The sequence below is a fragment of the Lutzomyia longipalpis genome, chromosome 1, assembly GCF_024334085.1.
Source record: "Lutzomyia longipalpis isolate SR_M1_2022 chromosome 1, ASM2433408v1".
In the NCBI taxonomy this organism is placed as follows: Eukaryota; Metazoa; Arthropoda; class Insecta; order Diptera; family Psychodidae; genus Lutzomyia; species Lutzomyia longipalpis.
In genome coordinates this window covers 14,073,164-14,091,464 of record NC_074707.1, presented here as the reverse complement: position 1 = coordinate 14,091,464, position 18,301 = coordinate 14,073,164, and the positions used below count along the sequence as shown (strand labels likewise).

Sequence of the window (18,301 nt, the reverse complement as noted above, 5' to 3'; positions counted from 1 at the left end):
TGTATATGTGGTGAGTATGGCGTCTAACTAATAAAAAAGATCTAGAGGTTAAGCATGAAAAAATGAATTCTAATTGATATTAATTTTTTCCTTTAGGCAATTGTATACTCTGAGCCATTAATTATGATCATTTTGGTTGTTGCAAATATTTGCAATCAAAAGCATATGATTTCCGTCATTCAACACCTTCACAACATAGAGGAGAAGCTCATCCTTGAAGGAAGAAAAATTCACTACTCCTTATTGAAGTGGAAAATTCCAATTTTAATTTTCATCTTTGTGGGTGGGGAGCTCGTTTTGATGATTTTCTACATATTTCTAGACTTACAAGATGAAGATTCTAACAGTGTACCAGTGATACATGTTGTGATTACATGGATTTGGCTATTTCTGCCCCTTATCCTCACTACTTTGACCAGGACGTGGTTTGTTACACTTATGAATATCACTGAACTTTTCTTCATTGTTCTTAATGATATTCTGCGTACAACTGTGAACTCATTGGAAGAACAAAATGATTTTCCTGCAAGAAAATGGACCAAAAAGGCGATTTTCGATGAGAATTTGGGCCATAAATTGATTCGTCTTTGTCATTTGCACGCCGAAATTGGAAGGATTTCCCTTCAGATCAACCGAATTTTCCATCTGGAAAATTTTCTTTCAATGCTCTTCAACATCCTTCTCATTGTTACTCAAATGTTCTTTATCTACCTGTCTGCGCTCAATCAGCAGGTGCCACCACTCTTTCGTTCAACCGACAACATGGGCATTGCTATCTTTTACCTTCTCTTCTGTTTGTGGAAAGTTTTCTATATAATCTGGGTGGCATCTCAGGTGAAGCGCCAGGCACAGCTCACAGGATCCTACCTTCATCAAATTGCCGTTGCTGTGGACGAGGTTCCCTGCTACAGACTCATTAATCGACTTTCCGTTCAGATCTGGCAGCAACGTCTTGAATTTCCTGTTCGTGGCTTCTTTGTCTTGGACATGAGCACCATAGGGACGTACAGTGGAGCCATTCTTATGTATGTCGTGATTCTCATTCAATTCAATTTAGCCGGAGGATCTTTAGAATGAATAATTAGTTTCCATTTGAATATTTATGTAAACATTATTTTAAAATGTAAAAAGGCTCTTAAGGCCCTTTTCAATCCGCTATTACTTAAAACTGATAAAACTTTCAGTGTAAAAAGAATGTAAAAAGAGCATTAAAAGGGCTTTAAAATGGTACCAAATTTAAGAATTACTACAGTCGTGTCTGCGTAGTAGGACCGTTGTCAAAAAAAGTTCTCCACGGTAAAACGGCTTCAGATTAAGAAAATTTGCCACCAGAGTGGGACAATTAGTATCCTGCCTTTCCTATAGTACTAATTGTCTCACTCTGGAGGCAAATTTCCTTAATCTGAAGCCGTTTTACCGCGGAGAACTTTTTTTGACGACGGTCCTACTACGCAGACACGACTGTATTTGTTTTATACCATTTTTAGTTGTGATTCTTTTTCAAAGAAACATAGCTTCTGTGTACACATTCTGCGCGGATCTTAGGAGGTTGGAATTGGACCACGTTCCCCTAAACATAATTTGTCGAAGTAGCTTTTAGCTGTGATTCTTTTGAAGAAGAGAATAGCACAGCTTTTGCAAAGTCGTCAGATCGGGTTCAAGCTCGGGATTTTCTGATTTATTTTTTGCTTGTCCAGAAGGAAGTTGATGAAATCAATTCATCTTGTACAATGCCTTCCTATACATAATTTTTTATGCTGCTGCATCAACGGTAACAAATGTTGCTCTTGTTATTAATGATTTAGCAGACATTCATCGACTTCCTGGTTTCCTCTTTTTGTGAAAGTCTCAGTACGCTGCAACAGTTTATTAATCGGATTCAAACTTTTGCTGAAAAGCATAATCGTCGCTTGTATCAACACTTGTTGGGTAGGGTACCCCAATATGTTTAAAAAAAAATAATTCGCTATTTATAGCGAATTTCATGAAAAAAAGCTCGGGAGATTGTAAGAAGCCGCGTATGTATGTACGTAAAAAAGCTTCTAAGATGAAAGAGCTTTCAGCTTTTCTTTGGTAAATAAAATGAGATTTTTAATACATTTAATACATCTATTTTATGCCACAAATAAAACAAACTAAAAAAAATAACTTCGAATTAATTTTTCCAACATTTTTATTTTTCACATAATTTTCCAAATTTTCCCATCACATTAATCCCCCCTCGGCGTGTAAAAGGTATGAATAAATAATGTCAATTAGGAAGATTAAAATCGATTAACTGACCGTTTGGAGCATATCGGGGAGTGACAAAAGGGTTTTAATTAATTGGGGGTGCTTCAGTATCTTCTGTACAGCGTGTTTGTGACCATGGAGAAGATGTCGGGAACACGGAAGGGCCGCTCAATCTTTCAATCCCTCGGGTTCCTCTTCTACATCTCCCGCATAATGGGGATCATGCCATTCTCCTTTAGCCACTTCTACCGCGAAAAGAAGCTGCGCTCATCAATTGTGGCCAACATTTGGTGCTGTGTGGTGCTGATTAATCACACTCTTCTGTACCATTTTGCCACCTGGAGCTCATCCCTGGAAATGGGAGGATCTCAGAATAATACACTGACGATCGTTATTGGGGTCTTCATCATTTACATGGAGCCAGCACTAATGGTGGCGGATATTATATCGATGATGGTGAATCAGAGGGATTTAGTGCAGTGCATGGAACGCCTTCAGACTGTGGATGAGAAGCTGAGGAAGGAGAATATTCCCCTAAATTACGGAAGAGTTCGTTTTGCTGTTAACATCATCGTGGTTGTGGCTCTTGCATGTGAGATCATCCTGATCTCATTCAATTATTTTCTCTTTGAGATGACTTTTGAGGCTGTTGTGGCCTCAATGTCGTGGTTCCTCACGGCACTACCACTGATGACCAACAGTGTGGCCAGGGTGTGGTACATCGCCCTCGTCTGCATGGTGCGTCAGCAATTCCTGGCCATTAATGAATACTTTATGCGCACACAGGAAGTTTTTCTTGAGATTAAGCACAAATACGCCGAAAAGGAGGACAGGAGTATGGCTAAATCCCCGAGAGGGGTTGAAATTGTTGGATATCTGGACAGAGAAATCCTCGCCAAGGGCCGTATTACTCCCGAGAAGCCACCACCCTTCCCACAACACCCCGTGAAGGTACATCCTGCACCCCAACCAGCCACAATCCGTGACACCCTCATGGCATTCTCAATGAATGAGAAGAATTTCTCCGTTGGTGATAAAATGGACAAGAAGCTCATCCTCATCTGTCGTCTGCACGATGAGGTGTGTGAGATTGGGAAGCTGGTGAATAAGATGTTTGGGTTTCAGATGCTCATCACCATGGCATACGGTTTCATGAGCATCACAGCACAATTCTATTTCCTCTATTGCGGCCTTGTGGGTCAGAAGATTCCCATTCTCTTTCGCAATGCCGAAAGTTTGTGGATCTCGTGCATCTTCATCGCCCTAACAGCGTGCAAGTGCATCAGTGTGATTTACGTGAGCTGGAAGACAAAGACGGATGCCCAGAAGAGTGGAGTCCATCTCCACAAGATTGCCAATGTTGTCGATGAGAATCATTTCTATCACATTGTCAATCATCTCTCCCTGAAACTCCTCAATCATCATCTCAACTTCACGGCTTGTGGATTCTTCGATCTGGACATGACGACCGTGTACGCCATTACAGGAGCCATAACGTCATACCTCATTATTCTTATTCAATTTAATTTGGCCGCCCAGAAGACACGAAGCATGGCCACCAATAGCACAAACACAACTCTTGCTCACAATGCTACTACAACTGAATCTCCTGAGCTTTAAGCTTTCTCTTTGTTTTAATCTTTCTGATTGTTGCTCAAAGTTTGTGAATTAGCAGTTGCACATTTGCAGCAACAACATTGTTTCGGTTGTTGCAACAACTGGCCATTTTCGGACTCCCCGGAAAATTTTAGCTAAGGTTGCCCTTAAAATCCAATCAATTTTTCTTTTACAAATTAGCCTTAAAAATAAATCCCAAAACACCCCGCGTCTCCCAAAACACCCCATCTTACGGCAGCAGTTTTAGTGGTTGCAGTATAGCACAAATCAGCATTTTTCCAGAAGAAGTTAAATATTTTTTTGCAGCAAAGCCAGACGAAAGCTATAGTGATAACGCGCAGACGTTAATGAGGTTGTTAATCAAAAATGAGAGCAATGTACTTGCGTTGAAATTTAATTTATCAGCTAAAAAGCTTGAAGAGTGGATTTAATTGTGAAATGTAGTATTTTTATGAATAAATATGATTATGATCCCTTAACCCTTTCGCGTCCATGTGAAATATAGAAACATTTCTCAAACAAAATTTTTTCTTAGGCCTCTTATGCTTGAATTTAATGAATTTCTACCTTGAAAAAAATAATTAAATTCAGTGAAATTTAGGAATATAAAATGTTTCACGTTTGGGCCAGTTTGGGCCTACGTCTAACTCAAAGGACGCGAAATGGTTAAGATCATGAAAATTAATTTAATTTCTCCATTTATTCTTCATTATGTAGGGGAGGGCGGAGCTAATAAAGTCACTTAAGGGTTTGGAAAAAGCTTAAAATATCATATTTACTAGCTAGATAGAACATATTTTTGATAAATTATTTAGAAATTGAGTGCAATAATACTTGAAATAGATTAGGAATTAATTAAACTTTCGATCCTCATTCAATAAGCAGATCTACAATTAACAAAACATTTAATATTAAATGTGTTTAATTAGTGTTAAATTCAGTTAAATTAACTCAATGGGGAAGATTCTGATAAAAATCTCAATTCGTCATTTTAAAGATTTTTGGTATTCCGGGAAAAATCTTATAGGATTTTTACATTTTGTTTCTACCTTAAATCGTATTTTTGAAGGAGAATTACTTTTCCAGGCCTCTTCAGAGATCTTTCTGAATATTTTCCTGAACAACAAGTTCTTTGTTTTTCTTTTCTAGAACGACAATAGAACGATTTAAAACATCCATCTGTCAAAATCTTACCCCAATGTCATAATTAGACAAAATGGCGGAAAGCGGCCATTTTGAATTTTAGAATCAGCAAAATCTAAAAATTTTTGTTTTTACTGTTGGTTCTCTTAATAACATGTTTTTCCTCAAACAATTTTAAAACAATTGCACGAAGTTTGATTCCAATCTGAAATGAAAATCATCGCTTGTCGATTACAATATCTGCCATTTCCGCACACCTGGAACACCAACTATTGTTGTGAACAATAAAAGAAATCCTTGTAATACTTTTTTTCTTTATTTTAAAATTAAAATGTGTACAATTTATGCAATTAGCGCGCATCAAGTTTGAACTTAAATTTTACTTTTACATTTTAGTTGTTCTGCAACGAAATGTTAATCACAAAACAAAAAAAAATCAGATAAAATTTGCTTGATTCAAAAAGAGAAAAAAATGTCTTTTCCTTTCTATTTGTGTTGATTTTTTTTGTAGGTATTTTTTGTAGGTATTTTAGGTTCTTTTTGTGTGGAATTGACAACATCACCAGAGTAATTTTTTCCACCCACTTTGCATCCCCTTAGATGCCAAGGGGAGAGTGGGATCTAATAGCTATAGTACATTATTTCTAATAGTTTATTTCCCCCGAAGTTAGTGATTTTTTTTGTTTATTTTTTTCTTGCTGAATTTTATTTAAAATAGAATCGAAAATTTGCTTGTGTGCCACCTGTGCCACATTTTACCGCCAGTGTTATTGACCAGATCGAGAAGAGAGCATTTTTTTTTTCATTTAATCTTGTGAGATCAGAGAGTCAATTGTGCCCCAATCGGCGCATAGCTCATTGTACATGGAACGCTTCTGGTCCACCACCTCCAGTAGCTCATCCACCTTCTCTTTGGCCCCACTGTAGTCAAGGACGGCGACACAGCTGACAGCTGGTGACTTCTGTAGGATATTCCCAATGCCACGGCGCGACAGGGCGAACACATAAGGTACTTTGGCTTCTCTCACTCTCTTACGTAGCGCATAGACAGCCTCATCGAGACCCCCCTCTCCGGGGCTTCTCTCCAAATCCGTCGCTACGATCAAGAGTTTTACCTGAAGAACAACAAAAAGACATTTTTTTTGTCTTTAAAGATCTAGCTCTCGAAACAAGTTGTAGGAAATACTGGATAATTAAATCTTGGAAACATTCTTTTTCCTCGCTCAAGTAAAAGAAATAGGGGAGACTGGGGATCACGAAAGGGGTTTTAATTTACTATTTTGTAACAAAAATCAATAAAATGTACGAATCTTTGATCAGTTTACGCGATTTATGATTACAGAAGTGAATTTTCTCATCAGAGAAAAGAATTCTCAAAAGTTAGAAAAGAAAGCTTAATTTCTTCAACTCAGCATCATCTTAGAAAATAAACTTCAAACGCTAGAATAGAAATGCCAAATTAACCCTTTAACGTCCAAAGTGAAACATAAAAACATTGAAACATGCGCTCTTTTATCGCGATTTTTATTCTATGAATTTTTTTAGAGGACTTTTCTCACTCAGAACGTCTTCTTTGACCCCTTATGCGTGAATTTGATGCATTTGAAACATGGAAAAACAATTACATTCATAAATAATTGAAAAAATAAAATGTTTCACGTTTGGGTCAGCGTATGACCCAAAAAACCTTAAAGGGTTAAAGAAGTGACTTCTCAAAACGTCAAAGAATGTCAAACTTAAGAAAATTAACTTAAACGTTAAAAAACATAAATATTTGACGCTATAAAAGAACTTTCAAACGTTTGAAAAGAATTGTCAAAAAATGTCAAAGATTATAAAGAAATGTCAAATGAACGTTAAAAAATTCAAACGTTTCAATAAACGTCATACTGCTGTCACAACAGGGCTATTGTAATTTTTTTAATTCTAGTTTTAATTTTATTTTCATCGATTTTTTTACAAGGTTCTCAAAACCGATGATAGGTAAAAAAAAATGTCACCACTGTTCTTAAAACTATTTTATTGTTTGTTTTTATCAAATCTAGCATAATTCTCACATTTTAAGTAATAATTTATGTCGTGTTTTGATCACAATCATAAAGAATTTTTTTATTAAAATTTTTGCATTTTTATTTAAGTTCGCAATCGATTTTTAAAAATTTTATCTCGTTTTCTGTTTTTTTTTTTTTTAAATTAATTTATAAGAAGTTTTGTTACATTATCCTGCGTTTATATCATATTTTTCTGTTCTAATTCCTTATGAAATATCCTTTATTAAGAATATTCGGAATATTGGGTCGTATTCTGCGACCAAGAAATTCTTGTAATCTTTGAAATTTCTAAATTGTTCTAAATTTGATACCAAGTTTAAAAAATTCAAACAAACACATTTAGATACGTCTATAATACGCGAAATGCTTAAAAGTTATAGTTTTTTGCCTAAAATGTATTATTTGTGCAGCAAAAATATAGGCGAATCAACCGAATTTTGGCGAATCAACCGAATTTTGGCGAATCAACCGAATCTTGGCGAATAATCCGAATCTTTGGCGAATAATCCGAAGATCCGAAGATTTTCATTCAGATAAACACCCCTTGACAAATTTTAAAGATTTCAAGGATTTCTTGGTCGCTGAATAGGACTCAATTCCGATTTTTTCTTCAATATTCCGGATATTTGTGACTTTGTATTGCCGAATAAACTGGGAGGTTTGTTGTTAAAAAAAAATCGTTATCTTTATTGTATTTTCATATGTAGGGGAGACCGGGGTTAAAAAAGTCATTTAAGGGTTTGGAAAAAGCCTAAAATATCATATTTACTAGCTAGATAGAACAAAATGATCTGAGAATGAGTTGTAGGGCAGTAAATTTCCTAAAGAAATGAGCTATACATTTCTCTTTATCTGTTTGGGAAATATGATATTTTGACAGGGGGTAGACAAAGCCTTTTTTACCCGAACACAGCAAATAATGGCGGACGGTTTGCAGAGAAATTAAAGGAAGAAAATGACGTCACTTTATTTCCAAAAAGTGCATCAAAATTTTTAAAATCAGTTTTAGTGCATTAATCTTCGTGAGACACCCCTCAAAAGCTATCAATCGATAGAATATTAAATTATCTATCCAGTGGTGGTGGATTTTTTCAGATTGAAGCATTTTCCTGGGTGTCTCAGCGAGTGAGCAGTGAATTCCTATGGATATAGAGTCTTTGTCTACCCCCTGTATTTTGAGCTTTTTCTAAACCCTTTAGTGACTTTTTTAACCCCGGTCTCCCCTACTTAAAAAAAATCCTCAAGACAGAATATTCCGAATTTTTATGATTTCTTCTCAAATATTCCGAATATTTTGTAAATTCCTCTGCAATTATTCGAATATTTCTAACAGAATATTTTAAAAAAATGAATACTTTTCATCCAGATAAATTCCCCTTGACTGTAACCCATTTAATTTTAATTTTATTTCTGTTTAATTTCAAGCTCTAAAAACCCCGGAAAATAAATTTAAAAATATGTCTTGTCTGCGCTTTTAGCTGAATCACAAATTCTGTAATCAATAAATTAATCGCATTGAGAATGTAATTTGTAGAGAGAGAATCGTCGCTGCTTTTATCTCTCTGAATGTTTTCATTTTAGGACTGCCAAACAAAGAAGTTTGTTTGTTAATGTGAATGAAAAATTGAGTTATTGTCGTCACCTCTTATCACTTTTTAATTTAATTGATGGCTGAACTTGAGAACAAAGAAAGAAAATTATTTCACAATATTCTTCTTCTATTAATTTAATATTGATTTCGCAACAAATGGCAAATTTTTTCGACCTCACAGATGACTCATTGTGAGGAAATATGATCTCACATTGCGAAGGTTTCTTTGAGATCCGGGGGGCGCAAAGGTATTAAATGTCACGAGTTCTGCTGCAAGAAGTGGTCAAGGGCACGCCTGACAATCACTTGCAGAGAGAGTGGTGCGATTGTGATAAAATAGAAAAGCGTTTGTTGTTGTATCGCGCAATGGGGGCCGCTAAACTCTCCGCCACTTTCTCGCGCGATAAGCGCACAAGGTCAGCGGACGCGAAACAGCTGATCACGCCCCCCTCGCCCCACTCTGTGCATAAACAAAAAAATCTCCTCACCTTGTTTACATCCAGCATTCGATTGGCTTCTTTGAATCCCACGACGTAGCGTCTCTTGGCTCTGGCCTTTATCTCATTGCGATGGAATGCACGATCCTGGAAACGGAAGAGGTCCTGCAGGATGGCCTCGACGCGCCCACACAGATCCTCCTCTGTGAAGTGATCACAGTACTCACGGTAGCGTCTACTGTGGGGATTGTAGGGGGTGAGCTTTGTGTCCTTGAACTCCTCATTCGCCTTCTCGTGACGAATCTCCAGGATGCGCCTCTTGGCCGTTGTGCGGGGCTTTGGCTTTGGGAATTCGTGCTTCTTCCCACGGTGACGGACAATCTCACCTGGAATGTTTGTCATGACCTTGGGGCATTGCTGTACTTTTGTTTTGGGCGCCATAAAATGCTCCAGAGAGAACGTCGCATCCTTGGCACCCCTGCTAAACCACGAAGGACGTTCCCGATCTGGCTGATCCTGCATTCACGACAAAAAAAATTATCAATAAATGAACTTCCTGCTTCCTGCGCTTCCAACCCACCTTAAGACAATCCTTATAGCGTTCTAGATCACTCTGCCTTATGAGCTGCACCTGTTTGTACTTGGATTCCCTCCTCTCAGCCAGAACCTTCTCATCCCTCTTCTGCTGCTTCACCTGCCTCCTCCGTTGACGACGTTCCGCCCTAATTGCCTCCGTGACCTTGGTGGGTTCGCTACTCTCATCCCTCTCATCATCACTCTCACTCACATGCTTCCCATCCACCCGCACATGATCCTTCTCCAGGCTCTCAATCACAGCGTCCATCTCCAAATCCTCAAGTTTGAGGCTCAAGGTCTCCACGGAAATGGGGTCTTGTCCTGCATTTTGAGACTCCGACATGGTTTTCTCACGCAACATTGGCCAAGATTTCCCCTTTGTCCCCTCATCTCCATTCCCACCATCCGTCTTCGCGTATCCTGACCAGGTTTGAGGAAGAAAATTCATCTCTTTGTCTCTTCTTTGTCGAACAAAACTTTCACTCGCGCGCGATCGATTTCCAAACACAAAATCAACTGATTTTGACGTCTCTTTGTGTTCTTCTTCTTCTTTTTCTTTGACTTTTCGCACAGAGAAAAACTGACAGTGTGAGTGAGAAATTACCGAGGGAACAGCTACCTGTCTCACTCACACCCGTCAGTTTTTATTGTGAAATTGTGCGTAAAAATTGTTGTTTGTAAAAATGTTATTTTTCTGAATAAAAAACAATAAAATGACCATCATGAGGACTTTCTTCCGTGCCCTGACTATCCAGCTACCGCTCAAGCACTACATCAGGGGCTGTCATACTGCGGATGCGGTACGAGTTCGATTCGCCCCGAGCCCGACAGGTTACTTCCGTGGAAGTTTCTCATTAATTTAGTGTAACTAATAGAGCCCCATTTTGCAGGATTCCTCCACCTTGGTGGCCTCCGGACTGCCCTGTACAACTACTTATTCGCCAAAGCGCATCAGGGAACGTTTATCGTGCGAATTGAGGACACAGATCAGACGCGGATTGTCGAAGGAGCAACTGAGCGGCTCCTAGGGGACCTAGAATGGGCAGGATTGCTCCCAGATGAGAGCCCATTGAAGGATGGAGAGTATGGCCCATACATTCAGAGCCAACGCCTTGAAATCTACCACAGAGAAGTGAAAAAACTCCTGGACAATGGAACGGCTTACTATTGTTTCTGTTCCGAGAGGCGCTTGGAGCTTCTCCGGAAGGAAGCTCTCCGGTTGCGTCAGGTGCCCAAGTATGACAATCGCTGTCGTCACCTAACCCCTGGGCAGATTGCTAAGAAACTCGCGGCAAAGGATACATTTTGCATCAGATTCAAACTCAGGGAATCCGATGAGGGTTTCCGGGACATGGTTTATGGGGATTTGACGTACAATGTGGCTCTCAATGAGGGAGATCCGGTGATTGTAAAGTCCGACGGTTACCCTACGTACCATTTTGCCAATGTTGTCGATGATCATCTCATGAAAATCACGCATGTTCTACGAGGAGTTGAATGGCAGGTTTCCACGACAAAGCACCTCCTGATGTACAGGGCATTTGGTTGGGAACCACCTACATTTGCCCACCTCCCTCTCATCATGAATGCCGATGGGTCGAAGCTGAGTAAGCGTCAGGGAGACATTCAAATAGACTACTACCGGAAGCAGGGAATCCTCCCTTCCGCTCTCATTAACTACATCATCCAAGCTGGAGGAGGATTTGACATAGATCCCGCGGAAAAGCTCCGGGTTTACCCAATGAAGGAGCTCGTGGAGAAATTTGACATTTCCCGCGTTAATTCTCACTCATCCCGCCTCAATCCTGACCATTTCAATGATCTCAATCGCTGGGAGATCAAGAGGCACGTTGAAGATCCCGAACTCTGCCCCAAAGTCATCGACAATCTCCGCCAGATGATCCAGGAAGCCTACCCAAATCACAATCTCGATCTCAGCGCCGATCACATCCGGACTGTCCTCCAGTGGGCCTCCAGCACTTCCAACCGCCTAACAACCCTCAATCAGCTCGTTGAGGGTAATCTGGCCTTCCTCTGGATCGTCCCGAAGCTCACCAAGACCGAACTAACCCCCCAAATTCTCGATGAGCTCATCACGCGGCTTGAGAGTGAGAATTTCACGCGAGAAAATCTCCAGAGTCTCCTCAAGGAATTCTCCACCCGAAACAATCTCACCTTTGGCAACTTTATGCGCTCCCTCCGGACAATGCTGAGCGGTCTCAAGGAGGGTCCGGGAGTGGCTGAAATGATGGAGATTCTCGGGAAGAAGAGCACCATTCAGCGCATTTTAGTTTTGAGAAAGAAAACCTAATTTACCAGCTAAATGTATTTATTTCTTGGGATTAATACACGAGATTAATTATATATTGATTATCTTATTCATTTTTTTTTATTTGGAGTGTGGGGCAGCTCATGGTGGCTTGCCCATAAGATCACATGGGGACTTCTGATGCACCTACGCACACGCTACAAACGGTTAAACTACGATACGAGATTATGAAGAAGCTGAAAGGTACGAAGCTACCATGAAGAAAATCTCCTAAAATCTGCGGCAGGATAGTTTTTTTGACAGTTTCTTAGACACCAAAGTCTCGATCTGAGAGGACAATGGGAGCAACAAGACTCCATGCATAGAGGGCAAGGCAGAGCCAGCTGGAGATGATCTTCACCCACATGGATGCAGCATTGGCATTCATAGTCTCCAGCGTGGAGTTTGGTCTGAACAAAAAGAAGTTTGTCAGCTCCTGAATTTGATCAGAGCATGAATTCTTTAAGAGTGAAAAACTCCCGTGATAAACTCCCGAAGGCTTTTTGCAGGGAAAAAGTGAGGAAAACTTCACGTGAACATGATCCTCAAAGAAAAATAATGCATTCGTGATAAACTCCCGTAAGATTTTCCCGGTTTTTACGTTTTTTTTTTCAAGGGGATGGTTTAACCTCATTTTCAGTGAAGAAAAGTCACTTTTTGTTGAACAAAATGTATGAGGAATTCTCGAATCTCGCTCAATCTCGACCGATTCCCGAGAAACACTTTAACTTTTTTTATATTAATAATGTTATTTCGATGATGAGAATGGGATCAACCGAGAGCTAATTAAATGTACTTTCGATTGCAAGTGGAATTGTGCAAACTGATCCCTTATTTTGATCGGAAGAACCTGCTGCCTCACTAAAAGTACTGATTTCTCGGGGTTGGGCATCCACCTGTTTTTTTTAATGCGCTAAAGTCTTCGGGAGTTTATCACGAGAGTTTTTCACTCTTAGAGAATACAGCCCCAGGAAGAAAACAGGGAGATACTCACTGATACCAGTTGGTAAGTGTCATCATAACGTAGAGCGTTGCTGTGGCAAAGACAACGTGGAAGAGTGTCCATGAGTAGGCAACACCAGACTCCTCATTGTCCCAAACCTTCCCATCTGCATCCCCAGCTGTTGCAGGTTTGCTGTCATCTTCGGTCAGAGTGGCTGTTAATACTGAATTTCATGAGAGGAAGGAAGAAACAGAGGGATGGGATAGAAGAAAGATAGAGAACCATTTCCTATTTTCCCCAAAAACTATCCTAATTCCCGAAAAATGGTTCATGCTATGCAACAAAGTTTCATGCTAATGTGTTTAGTGTGGAGGAGGAAAGTTAGTGAAGTCTGTGTTAACGCCTGATGTGTTATAAGGCCTCATACTAACCTTGTTTCTCAGGATCTGGATTGGCAACACGTGCAACTTGAGAAGCAGAACGAAGGGATGAATAGAGGACGCAGAACATCCAAATGATCAAACCAATAATACTTGTCTTGTCGAAAGTCACCTTGTTGCTGTGCTCTCCAACAATCCCCAAGAAGCCAGGATTGCACACACGATCTGGAAGACGAAGCAAATAATTTTCATGTATCGTCTTTACCCTTCTGCGTGGACTGTGTCCAGCATTCTCGGAAACACCCACACCTGCTTCACTTACACTACAGGAAGAAATCCACGAGGGATTAAATTGAGGGGTATGGCATTTGAAGAAGTTATAGTTTACAAGTCTGCTCCGAAAAAAATTAGGAACTCCAAACTCCTACAACTGAATAATAATCAAAAACGGGGCCGTTTCTGATAAACAGTTTCAGACTAATGAATAATCAAGAAAGGCTCTTTAAACAGGCTTGATTTACAGAGATAAAGGACGACTGGATACATTATCAGAATATTTATTCTAGAAGAAAACTTCAAATAAGTTGGAGCAAGTATATAGCTTTTAAGCAGATTTAATTAGATCTGCTGTTAGGATCCTCAGATTTCCTGAAATATCAGTCTAAATAGGACTATTATACGGTCAGTATGAAACTGGAGTCAAGGACTAACAATCTCTGATCTTTGAAACTTAATTTGTTGGAGTTTGAAAGAAAAACCGAACTTACGATTTTCCCTTAAACGACGTACTTACTTCCTAAAGTTTTTGATCACATAGACTACTTTTAGGTCCTGACCGTCTAAAAATTCATCTTTTGTCCTTCAAATTCCAACGAGAATTTTTATGACACTTAGAAGTCTACTTGCTTCTGTTGAATTCCTGACTATTAGCCCCTAAGATTAAAGACCCCCCATTGGTATAAATATATCGATTCACTTGGAAGCCCTACTGCGACATCCCACCATGCTTGTTGGCTTCAAACACCTCTTCAATGTGATTTTGTGCCAGTTACCTCGTCTACTTCTTACAAAACTCTTGCATCCTTCATTCATTCTTTTAAAAAAAATGATTGCGTTAGATTTGTTCTTGAGAATTCTTCTACTGGGCAGTGCAATAAATTTCACAATTGCATCACATCTCTTTAGGTAAAGAAATATTCATTTACTTAAACTCCTTAATTAGGATAAAGTCCTGATTAATTCCGTCTTTGACTATAGGAATAATACGGATAGTGCAGAGCTTGTGTCGAATTACGAATCTAGTTTGTCTCTACCGGATATTTTGCCCTTGAGGATAAAACAGTACGACAAGAATCGCGCCCCGAAGCTTCTTGGACAGCCCACTGTTGTCTACTTTCACGTAACTGTTCTCTCTTTGGACTCCATCAATGAGGAATCGATGGTAACAAAAGAAGAAAGTTTTGTTCTAAATTCTGCAAATTTTTAAAGGATTCTTTTCTTTTCTGTAGACCTACGTAACGGATATTTTTCTAGCACAGAGCTGGAGGGATCCTCGACTCCGGTTACCGGAGAATATGAGTGAGGAGTATAGAATTTTGGATGTGGACTGGCTTCAGAGTATTTGGCGTCCGGATTGTTTCTTCAAGAATGCCAAAAAGGTCACATTCCACGAAATGAGCATCCCAAACCACTACCTCTGGCTGTACCACGATAAAACCCTCCTTTACATGTCCAAGCTCACCTTGGTCCTGTCATGCGCTATGAAATTCGAATCTTATCCTCATGATACGCAAATTTGTTCAATGATGATTGAGAGCCGTAAGTTTCCTTGATTCTTATTCAAGATTAATTTGTTAACTGATGTTCTCCTAACTTTGTTTTTTGTTAGTATCCCATACGGTTCAGGACTTGGTATTCATTTGGAATATGACGGATCCTTTGGTTGTTAATTCGGAGATTGAACTGCCTCAGTTGGATATTGCAAAAAACTATACAACAGACTGTACGATTGAGTACTCAACGGGTAACTTTACGTGCCTTGCTGTTGTCTTCAACCTCCGTCGACGACTGGGCTATCATCTCTTTCACACCTACATCCCATCTGCCCTAATTGTGGTCATGTCTTGGATATCTTTTTGGATTAAACCCGAAGCAATCCCAGCTAGAGTCACTCTAGGTGTTACGAGTCTCCTAACTCTTGCTACTCAAAACACTCAGTCCCAACAATCCCTTCCACCTGTTTCCTACGTAAAGGCAATCGATGTTTGGATGTCTTCGTGCTCTGTCTTTGTCTTCCTTTCCCTCATGCAATTTGCCGTTGTTAACAACTACATGGGCCCCATTGCAACAAAAGCCATGAAAGGATACTCAGATGAAGATCTAACTGATGTTGATGAGTACAAGGTATGATAGGAACTGGGCCAAAGATCGTTAACAGTCGGAAATCTTTTCATAAAGGATTAATAAAGTTTTTCTCTTACAGAATGGAAAATCTAGGCCCAGTGTTTCCCTTCCGCAGTACGAAACCTACTGCTATGGCCGAGAAACAGCCATATGTATCGATAAATTTTCCAGATTCTTCTTTCCATTTAGCTTCTGTATCCTCAATATTGTGTACTGGTCTACTTTTATGTAAAGAAATCATTTCTTTGTGTTTCAATAAATTAAGATTGACGCTATTTCGAAGTTTTTGTTGCAAAAAGTAGGATATTTCTGCTTGTTAATAAAGGAACTACCTTCAGGATCTGGTCCAGAAACAGAACTTCTAATTTCTGGACAATACTGTTTGTTGTGCAAAAAGATGAAGAATAGGCGTACTCCAACTTTATGAATCATATTGTTTATCAAAGTAAAATTAATGAATCTTCGAAGTGTGATCAGGGAGGGAGGAGCTTCCAGTTAATGGCCTTTTTCAAGACTGTTACTGGTTTTCTAGGAAGCCTTGACAGTTAGGACGAAAGACTTTGGATTTTTTGTTTCAGTGATGTATGAAACACAAATTTCTGCCTTTTGTTGAAATATTTACAAGAATTTTTCTCAATATTTCACGTTTTTTAAATCGCTATAACTCTGGTTCTATTTGAGCTACAGCCTATAATGACTATGTTTTGGAAACGTCTGAACATGGAAAATACGCACTGAGATAATAAAAATTATTCCGACTAAATTAATTGTCAGTGAAAATTTTTGCGTCAAAAATTACACATTCTTTTCTTGAATTTTTAACCCATAAATGTTCTTTTAATTGGTTTGCAATGTTCCAACGATAGGTTAAAGACCTTTGTACGTTACGTAGAACCGGAGATATGAGCTTCTAAAAAAATCTAAATATGGCAATATTTCAGGTTCTAGGGGACCTAGGAAGTCAAATGACCTATCGTAGGAAAGGTCTTGATGCCAGCTAAAACATACTAAAATTTCAGCTACCTACGATATACCTAAGATTACATTATAGATCAAATAGACGCCATTTTGAAAATTGGCCGCCATAGGCTTTTTAGCCGACGAAACCAAACCGAACTCATTTTCCTTCCTTTATATGCCCTAAAGAACATTTATGCCAATTTTCAATTTTCTAGCACTTCCTGAAGTCTTTTGCCTCGAATTTACCTAATTGATGTAAAAGAATCATCTTACCTGGATTATTGGCTACAGCTGACCATGTGAGATAAATGGTGTAGAGTGTGACCATAGCACTCTGGAGAAGTCCAGACTTGGGTAGTCTCTCCTGAACTGCCGGCAGTACTGAAACAACGCTCACAATGACGCAGAAGATCAAATTAATTGAGATGAAGAACTTGTTGAGAGCGCAATCATTGGACACAGTGTAGTAGATGTAGAGCATAACGATCCCTGTGATGGCCAGGATGTACTGTAGCCCCGTAGCAGACAGGAGAGCGCAGTACCATCCACGGGATTCATTCTCCTCGTAGTTTGCTACAATCCCCCCCCAGAATAATTATTCCAAAGTCTTTAAAGGAATTTAAACGAGGGGCGGATACTTACAGACCCAGGACTCTGCCCATGTGTGTGCAAAGTCCACAATCAGCACGAGCTGAACGAGAATAAATGCCAAGCCTCCGATGAGGCCAATCCACATCCAGGTGTACCCAAAATTCCCTTCAGGTATGAAAAAGGCGCCAATTGTGATTCCAATCACAATGAGGAACTTCATACCCCAGAAACCATTCTGAATGGGAGCACGTGGATCCTGGGATGATCTCACACCGACCATCATCACAGCCATCAGGAGGAAGAAGCAAACGAGGGCAAAGCAAATGCGATAGACAGCCAGGTAGCCAACGGCTGAGCTGCAATCAATTGAGGAGTAGGCTGATGGTATTACCAGGGATGCCGTTGAGGTGGAATTGGCGCAAAAAGGAACCTTTCGCAGGGTATCCTGGAGCCCTGGTGCAAGGGCTATGGCCCCCAGAATGGCTCCAAAGAGCAGCATTATGGCATACATTAGCCTGGATGATGTGGAATTCTTGCACGAGGGGCAGGCATTGCAGCAAAGGGATACGGCTGTCCCTGTGCAGCAGCAAGCCATCTAACGAACAAAAACAATCAATAAACCATCCACTTCCGGATTCGCAATGAAAACAATCCCAGATTTCTCTTTGCATTGTCGTCTGAGATGACTCATAATTTCTTCTTTATTAATTGTTCTCTTCACACACAAGAGGAGACTTTTAGAATGAAAAAACTCTCTGATAAGAACCAAATTGAGTTTATTTTTGTGAAAAACAGGAGAGGGGGATGAGAAAATTGCGTCTTTCCTTGAAAATCAATGATTCATGGATTTTCTCTCACCTGTGCTGCTGAACACAAACCAAGTACTGCTCCCATATTGAATAATCAACTATTTTCCACACTATTCAATGAATTATTTTCTCTTTTCACTTCAAATTATTAATTAAAATCGCAGAAAATCCCTTTTCTTTGTGAAAGTCCAATTTTCACATCAAAATAATCTGACAGATTGAATTTAGCCACGAGAGGCGCTGATTGCCAAGAAAATTTA

General features: G+C 39.5%; 6 protein-coding genes across 8 annotated transcripts in view; 4 read left to right on the top strand and 2 right to left on the bottom strand.

Annotated features, from left to right (window-relative positions):
* The window catches only part of LOC129792487 (STAM-binding protein-like A), a 781,560-nt gene that overhangs the window by 755,161 nt on the left and 8,098 nt on the right, over positions 1-18,301 (top strand). The window lies entirely within an intron of this gene.
* Positions 2,368-3,852, top strand: LOC129786926 (gustatory receptor for bitter taste 66a). The gene has a single exon (XM_055822182.1). It carries the CDS (start codon positions 2,368-2,370, stop codon positions 3,850-3,852), a length of 1,485 nt encoding a protein of 494 aa, XP_055678157.1.
* On the bottom strand, positions 5,290-10,181 carry LOC129792474 (uncharacterized). The gene is made up of 3 exons (XM_055831549.1): positions 9,652-10,181; positions 9,123-9,587; positions 5,290-6,107 (listed from the first exon to the last, which is right to left on the bottom strand). The coding sequence occupies exons 1-3, from the start codon at positions 10,093-10,095 to the stop codon at positions 5,799-5,801; spliced, it is 1,218 nt and encodes a 405-aa protein (XP_055687524.1). The 5' UTR covers positions 10,096-10,181; the 3' UTR covers positions 5,290-5,798.
* Positions 10,264-12,011, top strand: LOC129792215 (probable glutamate--tRNA ligase, mitochondrial). Its single transcript, XM_055831054.1, has 2 exons — positions 10,264-10,478; positions 10,538-12,011. Exons 1-2 carry the CDS (start codon positions 10,361-10,363, stop codon positions 11,956-11,958), a joined length of 1,539 nt encoding a protein of 512 aa, XP_055687029.1. The 5' UTR covers positions 10,264-10,360; the 3' UTR covers positions 11,959-12,011.
* LOC129792311 (probable serine incorporator) lies at positions 11,959-18,207 on the bottom strand. Of its 3 annotated transcripts, none has more exons than XM_055831224.1 (6): positions 18,091-18,207; positions 17,284-17,827; positions 16,915-17,214; positions 13,330-13,503; positions 12,950-13,121; positions 11,959-12,365 (listed from the first exon to the last, which is right to left on the bottom strand). In XM_055831224.1, exons 1-6 carry the CDS (start codon positions 18,124-18,126, stop codon positions 12,224-12,226), a joined length of 1,368 nt encoding a protein of 455 aa, XP_055687199.1. In that variant the 5' UTR covers positions 18,127-18,207; the 3' UTR covers positions 11,959-12,223. The 3 variants fall into 3 exon arrangements, with proteins under 3 accessions (XP_055687199.1, XP_055687205.1, XP_055687213.1); XM_055831230.1 differs by having other exon boundaries at positions 12,950-13,112; XM_055831238.1 differs by having other exon boundaries at positions 12,950-13,097.
* LOC129792427 (glycine receptor subunit alpha-2) lies at positions 14,328-15,956 on the top strand. Its single transcript, XM_055831492.1, has 5 exons — positions 14,328-14,463; positions 14,536-14,719; positions 14,787-15,096; positions 15,167-15,681; positions 15,761-15,956. Exons 1-5 carry the CDS (start codon positions 14,384-14,386, stop codon positions 15,911-15,913), a joined length of 1,242 nt encoding a protein of 413 aa, XP_055687467.1. The 5' UTR covers positions 14,328-14,383; the 3' UTR covers positions 15,914-15,956.

What these genes read in the sequence shown, in the direction of transcription:
- LOC129786926 (XM_055822182.1), top strand. Translation starts at nt 2,368, where the DNA reads ATGGAGAAGATGTCGGGAACACGGAAGGGCCGCTCAATCTTTCAATCC.
- LOC129792474 (XM_055831549.1), bottom strand. Translation starts at nt 10,095, where the DNA reads ATGAATTTTCTTCCTCAAACCTGGTCAGGATACGCGAAGACGGATGGT. An exon ending in GCTATAAGGATTGTCTTAAG is followed by an intron (nt 9,588 to 9,651) that starts GTGGGTTGGAAG and finishes TCGTGAATGCAG; the next exon opens with GATCAGCCAGATCGGGAACG. An exon ending in GAATGCTGGATGTAAACAAG is followed by an intron (nt 6,108 to 9,122) that starts GTGAGGAGATTT and finishes GTTGTTCTTCAG; the next exon opens with GTAAAACTCTTGATCGTAGC.
- LOC129792215 (XM_055831054.1), top strand. Translation starts at nt 10,361, where the DNA reads ATGACCATCATGAGGACTTTCTTCCGTGCCCTGACTATCCAGCTACCG. An exon ending in ATTCGCCCCGAGCCCGACAG is followed by an intron (nt 10,479 to 10,537) that starts GTTACTTCCGTG and finishes CCCATTTTGCAG; the next exon opens with GATTCCTCCACCTTGGTGGC.
- LOC129792427 (XM_055831492.1), top strand. Translation starts at nt 14,384, where the DNA reads ATGATTGCGTTAGATTTGTTCTTGAGAATTCTTCTACTGGGCAGTGCA. An exon ending in ATTGCATCACATCTCTTTAG is followed by an intron (nt 14,464 to 14,535) that starts GTAAAGAAATAT and finishes CTTTGACTATAG; the next exon opens with GAATAATACGGATAGTGCAG. An exon ending in TTCAATGATGATTGAGAGCC is followed by an intron (nt 15,097 to 15,166) that starts GTAAGTTTCCTT and finishes GTTTTTTGTTAG; the next exon opens with TATCCCATACGGTTCAGGAC.
- LOC129792311 (XM_055831224.1), bottom strand. Translation starts at nt 18,126, where the DNA reads ATGGGAGCAGTACTTGGTTTGTGTTCAGCAGCACAG. An exon ending in AGCTGTAGCCAATAATCCAG is followed by an intron (nt 13,504 to 16,914) that starts GTAAGATGATTC and finishes TTCGTCTTCCAG; the next exon opens with ATCGTGTGTGCAATCCTGGC. An exon ending in TCCAGATCCTGAGAAACAAG is followed by an intron (nt 13,122 to 13,329) that starts GTTAGTATGAGG and finishes CATGAAATTCAG; the next exon opens with TATTAACAGCCACTCTGACC.